The sequence below is a fragment of the Lytechinus pictus genome, chromosome 17 (genome assembly GCF_037042905.1).
Source record: "Lytechinus pictus isolate F3 Inbred chromosome 17, Lp3.0, whole genome shotgun sequence".
Lineage (NCBI taxonomy): Eukaryota > Metazoa > Echinodermata > Echinoidea > Temnopleuroida > Toxopneustidae > Lytechinus > Lytechinus pictus.
The window spans coordinates 6,380,976-6,395,866 of record NC_087261.1 but is presented as its reverse complement, the minus strand read 5'-3'; the positions used below and the strand labels follow the sequence as shown (position 1 = coordinate 6,395,866).

The 14,891-nt window shown below is 39.6% G+C and overlaps 1 protein-coding gene across 1 annotated transcript; it reads left to right on the top strand.

The window, feature by feature from the left end:
* The first annotated feature begins 1,375 nt into the window (after positions 1 to 1,375).
* LOC129281087 (retinol dehydrogenase 8-like) lies at positions 1,376 to 14,620 on the top strand. Its single transcript, XM_054917076.2, has 5 exons — positions 1,376 to 1,512; positions 6,117 to 6,405; positions 8,061 to 8,240; positions 8,555 to 8,648; positions 9,111 to 14,620. Exons 2-5 carry the CDS (start codon positions 6,141 to 6,143, stop codon positions 9,436 to 9,438), a joined length of 867 nt encoding a protein of 288 aa, XP_054773051.2. The 5' UTR covers positions 1,376 to 1,512; positions 6,117 to 6,140; the 3' UTR covers positions 9,439 to 14,620.
* Positions 14,621 to 14,891: the final 271 nt, after the last annotated feature.

Below are 14,891 nucleotides of genomic sequence, written 5' to 3'. Positions count from 1 at the left end.
CATCGTGGAAGAAAAAATAAGAACATGCAGGGGCCCCAAATTAACCCGAAAGTAAGGGATGTCAAATATATGTTTAATTTAGGGGGCAAAATTGACAGGAAATAAGGGGACGCCCTGTTGACCCCAAGTTAGGGACGCCAGTTCGATCTTAACTCGACGGGTGCCATCAGGCTCGGATCTAGCATTTCGTAGGGAAGGGGCCCAAGTTTGACCTGATTTTGACGCTGTGTACCTTTAAAATAAGAGCACCCCTCCCTCCCCGCAGGTCAAACATATTACCTTAATTGCATGCTGAATTTCATTATTTCGTGATCACATGAAAAAGGGCAATTGAAGACCTTTTATTTTTTAATGATGTGTTCATGGAAAGAAAAAACCATAGATATGTGTAAAAATCACTTTAAAAAAAATCTGTTATCTGCTTTGGTTGAAGATCAATTCGGCGCCCTTATTTCGAACATGAATTAGGCACCCCCCCCCCCCCCAAGCATGAGTATCGATTTTGCGCCCCATATTTCGGACATCAATTCGGCGCCCCCTCCCCCTAGTTCGATCATCACTTTGGGGCCCCTCTAACTCGAACATTCATTTGCCATCTCCCACTTCGAACATCAATTTGGCGCCCTCTTAGTTTGCACGTCAATTTGGCGCCCCCTAGTTCGAACATCGATTCGGTCCCCCCCCCCCCCCCCCTAGTTCAAACATCAAATCGGTGCCCCGGCCAACAACATTCTTTCCCCCTTCTGTTTTTATTTCCCCCGCTTTCTATATACTTGATATACTTGTTCTGCTTTTCCTTTCCCTCTCTCCCCTTTTTCTTCTCTTACTTTCCCCCTCTTTCTCACTTTTTTATCTTCTTTCCCCTCTTCCTCTCTCTCTTTTCTTCTCTTTCTTTTTCCTTTTTTTCTTCTTTCTCCCCCTTTCCTCTCTTTTTAATGCTTTCCCCCGCTTCCTCTCGCTTTTTATTTCTTTTTCTTCCCCATTTTCCTCTCTCATTTTTCTTCTTTTCCTTTCCCCTCTTTTTTTCTTCTCTTCTTTCCTCCTTTTCCTCTCTCTTTTTTCTTCTCTTTCTTTCCCCCTCCTCTTCTTTTTTTTGTGAGCGGGGGGGGGGGGCAAGGCCCCTCGGCCCCCCTCATTTGTCCCCGCGCCTGTGCGCCGTTCCCGGGGGCAGTAAATGTATTGCTCTACACCTGCGTGAACAAACTGTTTCCAAACACCCCCTAAACGAGTTTTTCTCTCTCTGCAAAATACCCCCTAAACAAGTTTTTCACGGGCTTCATTTGCACATTTTGGCCCCCAAATAAGTTGTCGCTAGAATATGACCCCTTAACGAGTTTTCTCGTTTCCCCAGGCCCGTTCCCAGGGGCCTGGCTGCAACCGGAAGAACCCAAACACTTATCCGGGCACAGCATTATGTGCAGGTATATTGAGGGACGTACTATACATGAATTCATGTATAAATCGTGTTTCCGTACGTACGATTTAATCTATTGTCGATCTGACTCAAGACTGGTAAGTTTACCATAATAATTGATTGTTTATCATGCATAAAATCCATATTTATTATTCGAAATAGACATAAAAATGAAATAATCAGAAAATTTGCTTTACCCAATTGATCATGGGTTCGGCATACCGCACCATACTATACTACTAGTAGACGGTATTTAGGTGCAAAGAGGGGATAGTACGCCGAGTGTAAGGCATATTGTTGCGGAAAGACTATAGATTACTGTATTCACACAGTGCCCAGCATTATGTTTGACATGAGTCGCAATGGTTTTTAAACCATTGTAAGGATACGGCAATATAAGGGGAACAACAATCATTTGCACGCATGGAGATTTTAGACACTCTTTACACTGCCAATGGATCTTCAAAGAGATGGACCAAAGCCTTACACTATACGTGCATTTTAATGAGGACATGCAGGTGTTCCGACAATAGCGAACACCGAAGGCGTATTGATCATTTACAAAGAAAGAGTTTTCATAGTCTTTTATTATTATTATTATTATTGTTGATGTTCTGTAAAGGAATATGTCTTCCCATCAACATGCTCCGGATTTGGAGCAGCAAAAGTGAGAAGCAGACGATTTTTTTTTCATTACTGAAATACTCACACATAATTAATGATATCAATAACAATAGAGGTACACAAACTCTACACGCTGTGTGCTATATGTCTCTGTGGAATATAGTACTCAGTAGTAGGAAACTTGGGGGTAACGGGAGTATAAATGATAAGCAATCATATAAAATATTGTCTCTTTCTTAAAACAATGTATACTTTTCCCCACTGAACACAGAACCACAATTACCAATAGTGGTCCAGAAATGCACATTGATTTTCCAGGATTTAATTGTTTTGTTTGTTTGTTTCATCTTCTGTATATTGTGTAACAACACGGACCGCTTCTTTCAAACCACAACATAATTCACTGGGGTCATCATAGTAAACACAAATGTGAAGAGAATGATTATTCAGATAACAATGGCAGTAATATAGGGAATCCAATGAGTGTCTGTCTCTTTGTCGGTCAATACCTGGACTTTATTCCTTGTTATCTCCTGAATTGGTATGTACAGTCGTACATACATGGGTTGTACGAAACATGGCAGTGCATGGGGCTGTATTGCCCCTCTTGGCCACACCCCCCCCCCTTCCGTGATGTATTAAGTAGTGAAGTAGGGGAATAAAGGAAGACAAAGGGGGGAAAGGAAGAAATTGGAACTCTTATAAGAAAATATATTATCATCCTTTGTGGTCATGAGTCCCGCTCACCTTTACTCTAGGTCTATGTCACCCCTGTTCGTGTCGCATCGCATCACATCGATTATTACGCCATAAATAGGCATATAAGATGGGCGACTGACAAGAAAACTTTACAAAGTCTTTACTAAAGGGGTTTAGGTGGAATTTATTATACTATGCCTTGATGTGCCTGAAATTGTATTGTATTTATTAAAATGAAACTATACAACTTGCTCGGATCATTAAACGGTTGTTGGGGTTGGAGTGAACAATGACTGTTAAGGGACTTTTAACTTAATATCAATTTCATTATATCGATATCTTTCTGCTCAGGCACGAATCCATGCCAAAATCTGTATTGTGTGTTTCGTTTAATGCGGAATGTCATCCCCTTGTGTAGTCCAGATTGGACCTTGTTGGACCCTCCCCAGGGAAGATGAGTGGATTGGCTCTGATTAGAGATTGGGAGACATGTGCCCTCTATGTTAGCTTTGGGAAAGGGCACTTCCAAACAACTAGGTCCAATCTGCACTACCCCTTGTGTAGTGATAACCTTTACGTCAATGGGTCTTTATTCAAACATTATTGTCGGTTCAGATATAGTTTTTTAAGTGTTACATAGACTAGATCAATGGGATTTTCCAAATCCTAAATAAAGTCTGGTTAATTGACCCCCCCCCCCCCCCCCATCTCGAACTAGACCTGTTGGTGATAATGCGCCCTCTTATGTCGATGGCGGGAATACTGACGGTCTCACAGGCCTAATTCATTCCCCATAGACTCGTGTGTTAAATTGGCACTTTAAAAAATTCATAAAAAATAAGGATGAAATTCGGGGGTCGAATGTTTACTACCAGTGGATAGGATATATATCTGGCAATCCATATCTGACCAGAAAAGGTTCCCTCGACCGGCCCATTTTAAAAATAAATTGGCGTGTTTGAAGACACCGTCGGGGGGAGCAGATTCATCACCTCAAACAGCAAAATAGCCCTAATCCTTCCGCCAGTCAAAATATAGTCCAAAATTGGTGATATTTCTTCCCAATTTGGGAAAAGGAAGTTCAGTAATTACCAAAAATAGAATCAGTGTTAGATGGACAATCATATGCATACAATTTGTCAATCAGCCATATCAAAATATAAAAAATAGCAATGGGTTGGCTCGAATGAATATCTCTTGCTTTCCCAATGTTAATAGGCCCGTGTAGCCTGTAATATCTCACGTGTATTTCTTTTTTTATTATTTCAGCCTCCTTGCTATTCCTTTACACCTCCATACTCACATTATAACAAAAAAATTGCACCAATAATTCCAATGTATTTGGTAATGACTCATTTAATGGAGCCCATAAATGTACATGTTTATATGTGTTTTAAACAATCCTTACTGTATCCCCGTAAATGAATGCAATGTTCAAGCAGATATACTTAGCAACATGGAGGTATAAAGATGTACAATTTCTGATCATAACTGGGTGCTAGAGGACCCAACGCAATGTCCTTCATCATACTTAAATAATTTGCAAATGAATAATAAGAAAACAATAAAGCAATGTGTACTGTATGCATGCTTTAAACATTTGTCTTTTCTTTTGCAGTTAATGTGCATTATATTAATATGGAGAGAGAATGAGGAAGAAATATGAGAGAGAGTATTAAATATCAATATATACCCCCCCCCCCCCTCTCTCTCACCCCATCCCCTCTTTCTCTACAATATCATATTGTAGAGAAAGAGGGGATGGGGTGAGAGAGAGAGAGAGAGAGGGAGGGGGGGTGAAACTGGATGAATGGATAGATGGATCAGTTACTTACCTGCTTACTGCCTGCTTAGCCCAATTCTCCCACCATACTGCATCTCCTGATGATTGAAATGTGGATATTAGTGAAAATTAAGTATATTTGACAATTTTTAGTACATATTTCATCAACTTACTGAAAACTGAGATTTTCCCCTATTTTGGATTACAGGTCTCACAATTCATTCCCCATAGACTCGTGTGTTAAATTGGCACTTTAAAAAATTCATAAAAAATAAGGATGAAATTCGGGGGTCGAATGTTTACTACCAGTGGATAGGATATATATCTGGCAATCCATATCTGACCAGAAAAGGTTCCCTCGACCGGCTCATTTTGAAAATAAATTGGCGTGTTTGAAGACACCGCCGGGGGAGCAGATTCATCACCTCAAACAGCAAAATAGCCCTAATCCTTCCGCCAGTCAAAATATAGTCCAACATTGGTGATATTTCTTCCCAATTTGGGAAAAGGAAGTTCAGTAATTACCAAAAATAGAATCAGTGTTAGATGGACAATCATATGCATACAATTTGTCAATCAGCCATATCAAAATAAAAAAAAATAGCAATGGGTTGGCTCGAATGAATATCTCTTGCTTTCCCAATGTTAATAGGCCCGTGTAGCCTGTAAACTGGGCGTTGTGGCGTGCGCCTGTAATCCAAGCTATGCGGGGAAGTTACAAATTGATGCAGAGGTTCGAGGTTCGAGCCCTGGTCACGTCTTTCGGATGGTGACGTTAAAGGTCGGTCCCAGACGTAAATAATCATATCTGACTGATACACGTCTGACAAAACTCAAATACACACACACACACACCAAAAAAATACGCCCGGACTCTTACCATCAAACATCAATATCACCCCTCCCCTCAAACACACACATCCTCCCATATATTCACACATCAACTATTTTCTTGAAAGCATTATCAAATTAGTTAGCTGTATGTATTTACGTTGGGGTTCAAAGATTTCTGCATTCAGTAAATCTGTTGAATCAAGCATGAAAGAACAATGTTTGGTATATGGCGAATTAAAGAAATAACCAAAAGAGTGCTCGGTGTGCTAAAAGCAATGAATAAAGAATCCGTATACAGTCATGTTCACTTTTGTGTAACGATCAGACAGACTCGGGGCCGGTGCGTTAATTAGTCATCGTCATCAAAATTAGTGGTTTCAAAAGTCTTTGAATCTATAGATATAGCTTTATTTGCCCAATCTTTGTGTAAAACTATAAAGTTGAACGGTAAATAGGTTAGAAATACTTTTCTATCGTTTCATGACGTCATTGTACCTTCAATAACAGAATATATATCATGGAGAAAAGGTAGAGTTATATCAAAAGAAAATATCATTAGCTGACTGGAGCCTCGGAAGAACATACACCCCCCCCCCACCAACACATACCTACATCAATCTCTCTCTCCCTCTCTTTATATGTCTCTCTTTTCCTTTCACTCTCTTCTCTCTTCACCCCCCCCCCCCCCCCCTTCTCCCTCCTTCTACATGTCGTATGTGCCGTTATTATCTCTGTGTTCTTATTTATGCCTAAATAATATAGGTTTGACCGACTCACTACATCCCAATGGCTCCTCAAATAGTTCTTATGACCGGGTGTTCAGCAGGCATCGGTCTTGCGACAGCCAAACGTCTTGCTCTGGACATAGATCAGCATTACATCGTCATAGCCACCGTCATCGCCATGTCGGAAAAGGCGAATCTAGTGGCCGCCGTAGAGGGCTCCCTGAATAAAACAATTTTTATAAGGGAGTTGGATGTTACAAACGATACCAACATTTCCGACGTAGTTCGTGACGTCATTAGGGAACATGGCAGGATTGATATATTAAGTAAGTGGCCTCAACGATAAGACCTCATACTAGCCAAATTCAATTCAAAACAGTTAAAGGGGAATTCAACCCAAATAAAAACTTAATTTTATAAGGAAAAGAAAAATCAGACAAGTTGATAGCTTAAAGTTTAAACAATATTGGACAAACAACAAGAAAGTTATGAATTTTTATAAGTTGTAAATATTGGTAATCACTATCCCCATGGAGACTTCAAATTGGCCGCATATGGGATGTCATAGTGATGTAAGGCAAGGATTACTCTTCCATGTACTCCAATACATATTATGGCTAAAATTTCATTTTTCCCAAAAGTTTTATTTCAAATTATATTTTTCTTTCATGAGGACATAAAACAATATACTACCTGGGTTATATTTAGATTACTGCCCCAGGGGAATGGGTACTTATAGGAGAAAACCACAAATCCCTGATAATAAAGTACATGGCCTATGAGAAAGTTGTCCTTGCCCCTTATCATAATTTACTTACCCAGTTGCCAATTTGAAATCTACATAGTATTAGTGATCTCAATTTTAAAGCAGCTATAACTTTCTTATTGCTTGTTCGATTTCTTTCAAACTTTCACCATTCTGTTTGATTTATTTTTCTCCTTCCCAACACAACATTTTATGGCCAAAGCTGGATTCCCCTTTAACATGGTTAATGTCCAAACGATTTATTACCAGAAGGGCATGTTTAAACTTAAAAATACATTCCAATCAAAATTGTGGATGGGATAAACGAAGTGTATATAGTAGTCGGAAACAGCAGTGAGTAGAAATAGTCGTAGTAGTAGTAGTAGTAATAGTAGTAGTAGTAGTAGTAGTAGAAGTAGTAGTGGTAGTAGTAGTAGTAGTAGTAGTAGTAGTAGTAGTAGTAGTAGTAGTAGTAGTAGTAGTAGTAGAAGTAGTAGTAGAAGTTGTACTAGTAGTAGTAGTAGTAGTAGTTGTAGTAGAAGTGGTAGTAGTAGTAGTAGTAGTAGTAGTAGTAGTAGTAGTAGTAGTAGTAGTAGTAGTAGTAGAAGTGGTAGTAGTAGTAGTAGTAGTAGTAGTAGTAGTAGTAGTAGTAGTAGTAGTAGTAGTAGTGGTATAGTAGTAGTAGTATTAGTAGTATCAGTAGTAGTAGTAGAAGTGGTAGTAGTAGTAGAAGTGGTAGTAGTAGTAGAAGTGGTAGTAGTAGTAGTAGTAGTAGAAGTAGTAGTAGTAGTAGAAGTAGTAGTGGTAGTAGTAGTAGTAGTAGTAGTAGTAGTAGTAGTAGTAGTAGTAGTGAAATTAGGAGGTACATTGGCGTCAGCGCTGAGGATTATCTTTTATTCCCTCCCCCCCCCCCCCCCCCCCCGATAAAAAAAAAAGAGAATCCTCCGCGCTGACTCCCAGGAGGAGGTGTAGTAGTTCATAATTGTGATAGTATGCGAAGGATTCTCCCCTGTTTCCACATTCCATTTCATTTATTTATTTCAACACGAAAAGACATATTAAGCAAAAGCTGTTTTTCGATAGGTTCCTGCATGTTGACATGGGAATAAGAACGTTCATATTTCGAGTAATTAGCCAGTGCGCCATTTCTCATCCATCTTTACTTTTTCGTTAAATTAGATTTAACATTCTATAATACCTTATTTGAATTCCTTTCCTCTTTCTCCCGCTTTACAGTCAGTGTTGCTGGAGTAGGATTCGTTGAAATTCCCGAAAGGGTCACGCGGGAGCAGATCGACAAAATTTTCAGCGTTAACACTATCGGACCAATAAGACTAGCTCAGGCGGTCTTGCCTCACATGAAAGAGAGAAGAGCGGGTAGAATTGTCGTTGTATCGAGTGACATGTCTAGGCAAGGTAAGAATGATATATACCCATTCTTCCCCACCCCTCTCCTTTCAAGCATTCATTTTCATTCACTCGCTGCTGAAAGACGGGCGGTAGCTCGCACTAGCATTCCACGTGACTTTTTATGCGCGTACCGGTTACCCGACGCGCACTCATTACCGCTTTTCTACCAGTAGCGATGTTGTTTTGTGTATCATTCTACGTGTTCTTCACTCTACAAACGCTTATACATGCAGTATCGCATCCATGAAAATCCATATTCCCCCTCCCTTCCATTTAATTCAAATGACCTGTTGTTCTTTTATTTCCTTTTCCATTTGCAGCTTGGCCATACTTCGATCTTTACTGCGCAACAAAGTTCGGTGTTGAGGGGTTCTTCGAAGCTCTGGCATCCAGCGTAAGAGCTTTCAGCATTAGGTGAGGATTATAGATTACCCAAAAGATGGTTTCAATGTCTTTTGCTTCAGAAAACGATGGTACCAAAGAGAAAATGTCCTACCGGACATCGGGACATGTAGGTTGGAGCAGGGGACTTGCCTACAATCATTAACCGAACTTTCTTCTTGAAAGCCGTTCAGACTTCAGAACCAGTTGCTATAGGTCATGATGTCATATTAAAGTGTTTTAACAGGTCTGGAAACCCCTCTAGTATATAGCGTCCTCTTTGAACATTGGGCTTTCTCTGCGCATAATAGAAGAGTAAGTGTTTCAAGAAATTCGTTTATGAGATCATTTCTGTGTATCAATAGAATGTGAGTTTGACTTGAAAATTTGTAGGCATCAGCTAGTGTTCACCAACGGAAAACGATGTAAATTGTAAACAAATTGTGTGTTCAAGGTGTTATCATACGTTATCCATTGTTTCCTTTTTATTCATAGGGTGTGTCTAGTGGAGCCAGGCCCGATCACTACCGGGCTTTTGGATAGTCTACAAAATGACTTGAAGAAACTGATAAACGACAAAACGGTAGATGACATCGAACTCCGCCAGCTTCTTGGACTGAATCGCGACTTGTCTGACATGGAGAGAACCCGCAGTGCGGACGATGTCGCTGCGGACTTGGCCACGCGGTGTTTAGACGTCGATGAACCGGTACTTCGACACCTCCTTCTAGACGATAAATTCATGAATGCTACCCGAGAAGCGTTGGCGGACCTTACAGGAGAGAGTACGGTTGCCTCCATGCGCCAACAACTTGGACATTGAACGGTGCATGAGAATTTTCTCCAAGTCAAGATGCGGAAAAGAGGCAGGGCTTTATACGAGCATGCGCAGGGTTACATAATTTTGCGACCGAGTACGCGAATTATAGGAGCGCGCTGCGTACTCACATTTGTTTCTCTGTGCATAATCGACGAAGTTGGTAAATATATCGCAAAATTGGAGATGACGTCAGTTTTACGAATGATGCTTACTCTTACATCGGCATTTTCTTTTCTTCCTGGGTACATTTTTCTTTCATCCAAATGAATAGCATGAATCAAAGTACAGCACTTTTTTTTTAATGAGACCTGGCGTTGTTTCATGAAAGTTGTCAGCGCTGACTAAATTGTCAGTGCTGACAATGTCAGTTAAATCCTTTTGTTTTGATTGGCTGAGAGGCACTTACCTCTGACTGTACTAACTGTAGGAGAAAGACAAGTTGTCATTGCTGACAACTTTCATGAAACGGTCCCCCGTTCATAATAGCATATGCCCTTAACTCTTCTGTGAACTTTGCCAAAAGATTACAAAATCACTATTTACGAAAATAGGCCTACAGTAGACATGGTACAATTTTATTTTATTTTCAATGAATTACACAAAGCAGCCCAAAATGCTGAATTACATGCACTCAAAAAAAATATTGAGTAAGAGTGCTCCATGAGGGTAATTATGTGTCCAACCAACATTGGGCATTTTCTTATTTATCCAGTGCGATGAAAAATTTGCCCATTTTAAATTAATTGCTGCTTATATTTAACCTTACTGGACAATATGCTTCCGGTGTCATAGGATTTTTGGCCCGGGTACCGGCGGTCCAAAACGGCTAGTTGATTAGTACCGCCAGTACAAAACGACTAGTCGATCGGGCCCCCCGGATCCAAATGACTGGTTGAAATTTTTGCCGAAACGACAGGAGAGCCGCCGTTTGGTTCCGTATTCGTCAGAATGTAGTAAATGTAGTAAATATATATAAATATCTGCTTTGGTGAAATGTTTCAAAATATATATTGGTGTGATTTTTTATGTAATTTCATCCCAATTATTTATATAATTCGGTCTAAAACTAAAAATGTTGGTACATCTAGATAAGAGGTATTTCAGCCTCGTACGTTAGGTACCGGTACCTTTTTTTGCGCACGTGCAGCGCTGCACTGCTTGGACAGTTGACACGATACGACGCGGCCCGGTACCGCACTGTACCACGTCTCCTTTAGGAGTAGGGTGTACCCTAACGACGATATACCGGTATTTGTTTTTAACCTTTTTTTTATTGTAAAACATGTTTCGTGATTTTGTTTCCCAATGCGAGGATATCTCGCATTGGTTAAAGCAGGCTGGTACTAAAGCGAAGAGATTCATATCATTCCTAACACATCCCTTGTCTGCATATTACGTCAAAATCTATACATCACAAATTATATATTTTTTTAATTAAACAGTCAAAATTTTGCTCGCACCTTTAAAAAAAAATTGCGTTGTACGCCATGTCTGGCCCAAACTTTTGCCTCATTGCACCACTGGGGTAGATAGTATACTATTTTTTTTAATTGTTCTTCATATTTATGTGCGCTTTTTGCCTTTTTCCCCTGTGTCCCTCTCCCACTTTAAAATTTGCCCCGCCGCTCCTGATTATTTTCCTCTGTCTTCATATTTCTATATTTTTGGTAAAATATATAGCGTGAGAAATGACATGCGGACAGAACGTCGCTGGTGTTTCATACTTCAATGATCAGTGAAATGACAATACAAATCTTGTAGCTTATTTCTTGTGCCAAGCTTTGATCGAAAGCTTTTTGCAATTAAAGTGATATTAAGAAGTACATAGGCGACGGAAGCGGGGGGGGGGCGAGGGTCCATGTCCTCCTAAATTTGAGTGTTTTGTTTGTTTGTTTTTGCTTGTCAATTTCGTTCCTGCGTCCCCCCTAAATTTAGGTGGTCCCCCCTAAAATTTTGTTTGTTCACCTTTTTTCTTTTTGCTTGTCAATTTTTTTTCCTGTGTCCAACCATAAATTCCAGGTAGACCCCCCCCCTAATTTTTTTGGCTTCCGCCGCCAATGAGAAGCTATACAACCAATTTTGAGTCATTCATTCACTTCTAAATAAAATATATATATATAGGGCCTACATAATGCCAGCCAGGTGCGGATCCAGGAATTTCCTGGGGGGCAATTTTGTCCAGAAAAATTTGACAGGCAAAAATTTAAAAAAGGGTTAGCACTTGCACATATACGGTACTTTTGACTTTTTTTTGGCTCTCAAACTTGGTGAGGCATGAGCCGGGTGTGCCCTCCCCCCTGGATCCGCGCCAAAGCACCCCCTCCCTCGAGCTTAAGGTCAGTTTGGTGGCGCGCCCATGCACGCTCTTTTATTATTATTATTATTTCATCTCCCCCTCTTTTCCCCCTTCATTTCCCCCTTATTCCTTCTTTCCTTTTCTCATATACTTTTCCCCATTTTTTGCGATCTCTTCTTCCTACGTTTTTTTCTCTCCCTTTTATTTTCATATATTTCCTCCTTTTTTGACTACCCAGGTCCCGTGCCCCACACCCCCCCCCCCAAAAAAAAAATATATATATATGCGCATAGTGTGTGTCTCATATGAGGTGTCACTGAGAGTTCCCTGTGTTTTTGGCAGCCTTATTGTTGGACTTAGTTTTCTTGTATTGATGCATTCATTTTGATTTCTACTTGATTACTTTGGGGGTTCGAAGAGCATGCAGCAGTGTTTACCCCCCCCCCCCCCCATCACCATAGCGCGCCAATCTCATCCTATTTCTTGCTTGGTTATGAAGACCAAGACAAACCAGCCATATTGGTGGATATAAGTTCACACCCCGAATAGCACTGGGGCACAAAGGGAGCACACAATGTGAATAGGGCTTCATGGCTCCACAAAGCAGCCGTCCCCGGATGTTTACTATGTAATTGGAAGAGTGCTAAAAATGCATATGACTCCCTAAATAACTTTAGATTCTCAAATCGGCAACTGTATCTGTTCTGTGGGTGTGTTTGACTTGGAGGAGCCAATTGGTTGAAAAGGACGACTGGAATATCACATTCTTGCTGTAGGGGTGATAATGGTGCATGAACAGCGTATCGGAACAAATCGCCTGGTCGGAACAAATCGACTATGACGATCGCATCACACAACAAAATCCGGTACTAATCGACGGGTAAAAGAGCCGTCGATTAGTACCTCCGGCCCTGATCGACTGGCCGGTCCAAATCGCCTATGACACCGGCACTGGGTAAAATACTGCCCCCAAATTGGTTGGACACAATTAGCCTCGTGTTGCTAAAAATTCTACCCAATATTTTTTTACAGTGAATTGTCAATGATTCGAATGTCACTTAAATACAATTGATTATATATATTTACATTCATCGAATCATGGTCGTTATGATAACAAAGTTGAATAATTAGTTGCTAAAATGGACCAGGAAAAAATAAAAAGAGAGATGAAGCAGAAGGGTATTTTGGTTAAAGGAGAATGAAACTCTTGGAGCAAGTTAGCTTTTGTGAAAGCAGAAAAATCAAAGAATAAGATCAACAAAAGTTTGAGTAAAATAGGACTAGCAATAGAAGAGTTATGAGCATTTGAATGTCGAGATCACTAATGCTACGGAGATCCTCTCATTGGCAATGCGACCAAGATCTATGGTGTCACAGATGAACAACTCTCCCCTTTTGGACACTGAAAATATACCCCAAAACATCTCTTTTTGCTCATTCTAATCATATGACAAACGATTCATCAATGATATAATGTCGTGAAACCTCTGTACTTGTCCTCTCATAAAGAGAACACCTCACCTTGTGATAGACTCTATAAAAGTGAGAATATAAGTGAAATAAGTACTAAAGTAATGAGGGAGTTGTACGTGTGTGACATCACAGATCTTGATCGCATTGCCAATGGGAGGATCTACATGGCATTAGTGATCTCGACATTCAAATGCTCATAACTTTCTTATTATTCATTCAATCTTCCTCAAACTTTCAACAATATGTTTCTTTGATTTTTCTCTTTGATATGGATTCAGCTGGTTTCAAGGGTTTCATTCTCCTTTAAGAGCGAGTGGAATGAGCGAACGCTGGTAAGCGTTTTTTTCTTCAATCTAAATTGTCGTTTCCATAGGCAGCAACCCCTGAAATTCTGGTATGTGTGTAAAATTTGAGAAATGCATGTAAAAGGACGAATATTTTGTGTTGAAACCCTTATTTGCTTGTTATTTCTTAGGACCAAAACGATCTTCAATTTGGAGTGATTTTTTTCATTATAACTTAAGTACCCCCACCCCAAGAATCGCACCGAGGATCCTGAAAAGTATGCAGCAAAAAAAATATCTCGTCTCGTTTTTGTCTATTCTAGCAACGCCCCTGGTGTATGCAGTTCGTGTAGATTAAAGAATTTTATATAATATACTTTGACCTGTTAGATTATACAGCTATAGGTCAGCAGAAAAAAATATTAACAATTAAGGGTCCTCAAATTTGCGAGGAACTGACCAAAATTATTCAGGTCACTGCAAAGTTATGATATTAGACATCAACGAATCCAAAATTCAAGGACACGCGTCCTTTTATGTAGCGTGTATTGAAAAAAAACTACCCACAATAGGACATGACTTAAATTTATTTTATCCTTTCGGAATCAAAACCCTTTTAACTTGTCTCAACAAACCCGCAGATTCTGACCAATGCAGAAAGGCAAACCTCATTTATCACACGAATACTTATCTTTCTACAAACATGACAAAGGGAAGATAAGAGATCCAACATTTACTATGTCGCTAGGTTTAATGATGTCTACGTTTGAACCGTGATTTTGGAAATTTGGATGTGAAATAAGAAAATTATGGCATTTTATAGATTCGCTTAATTTCAGAAAACCGTTAAATGTAATCCTTGTCTGTGTGGAAAAGAGGGGACTGACGCCATCGTCAACTCGCAATTTCTTTTGTATTCCATTGTATGAAATATTTAAAAAAATTATTTCAACTTATTGTCATGAGAAATACAGTTTTATACCTTGACGGACATGTGGAATTACCGGTGTATTTTTTACATGTTATGATTAATTCAAGTTGGTCCTCACTGTCAATTGAAATGTTTGTTTAAACTGAAATGAATGAATCAAATTGAATAAAGTTCATTACTGATTCAAGAACAGAATACAATTTAAAAAAAAAGAATGAATCGTTCTGTGCCCACTTCAAAAACTTATTTAAAAAAAGTGTCAGAATACCATGCATATCTCTCCCTCTCTCTCTCAATCTCTCCCTCCCACCCCTCTCTCTCTCTCTCTCTATAATTCAATTTTCTCAGTCGAATCTCTGCTTTTGAATAGATTTCCCTTCATATTTTTGTCGTTCTATTTGCAATCTGGCATCATAAAATCATAGAGCTATTATGATAAAATCATTGTATTGTACTTTTTATTATGAAAAAT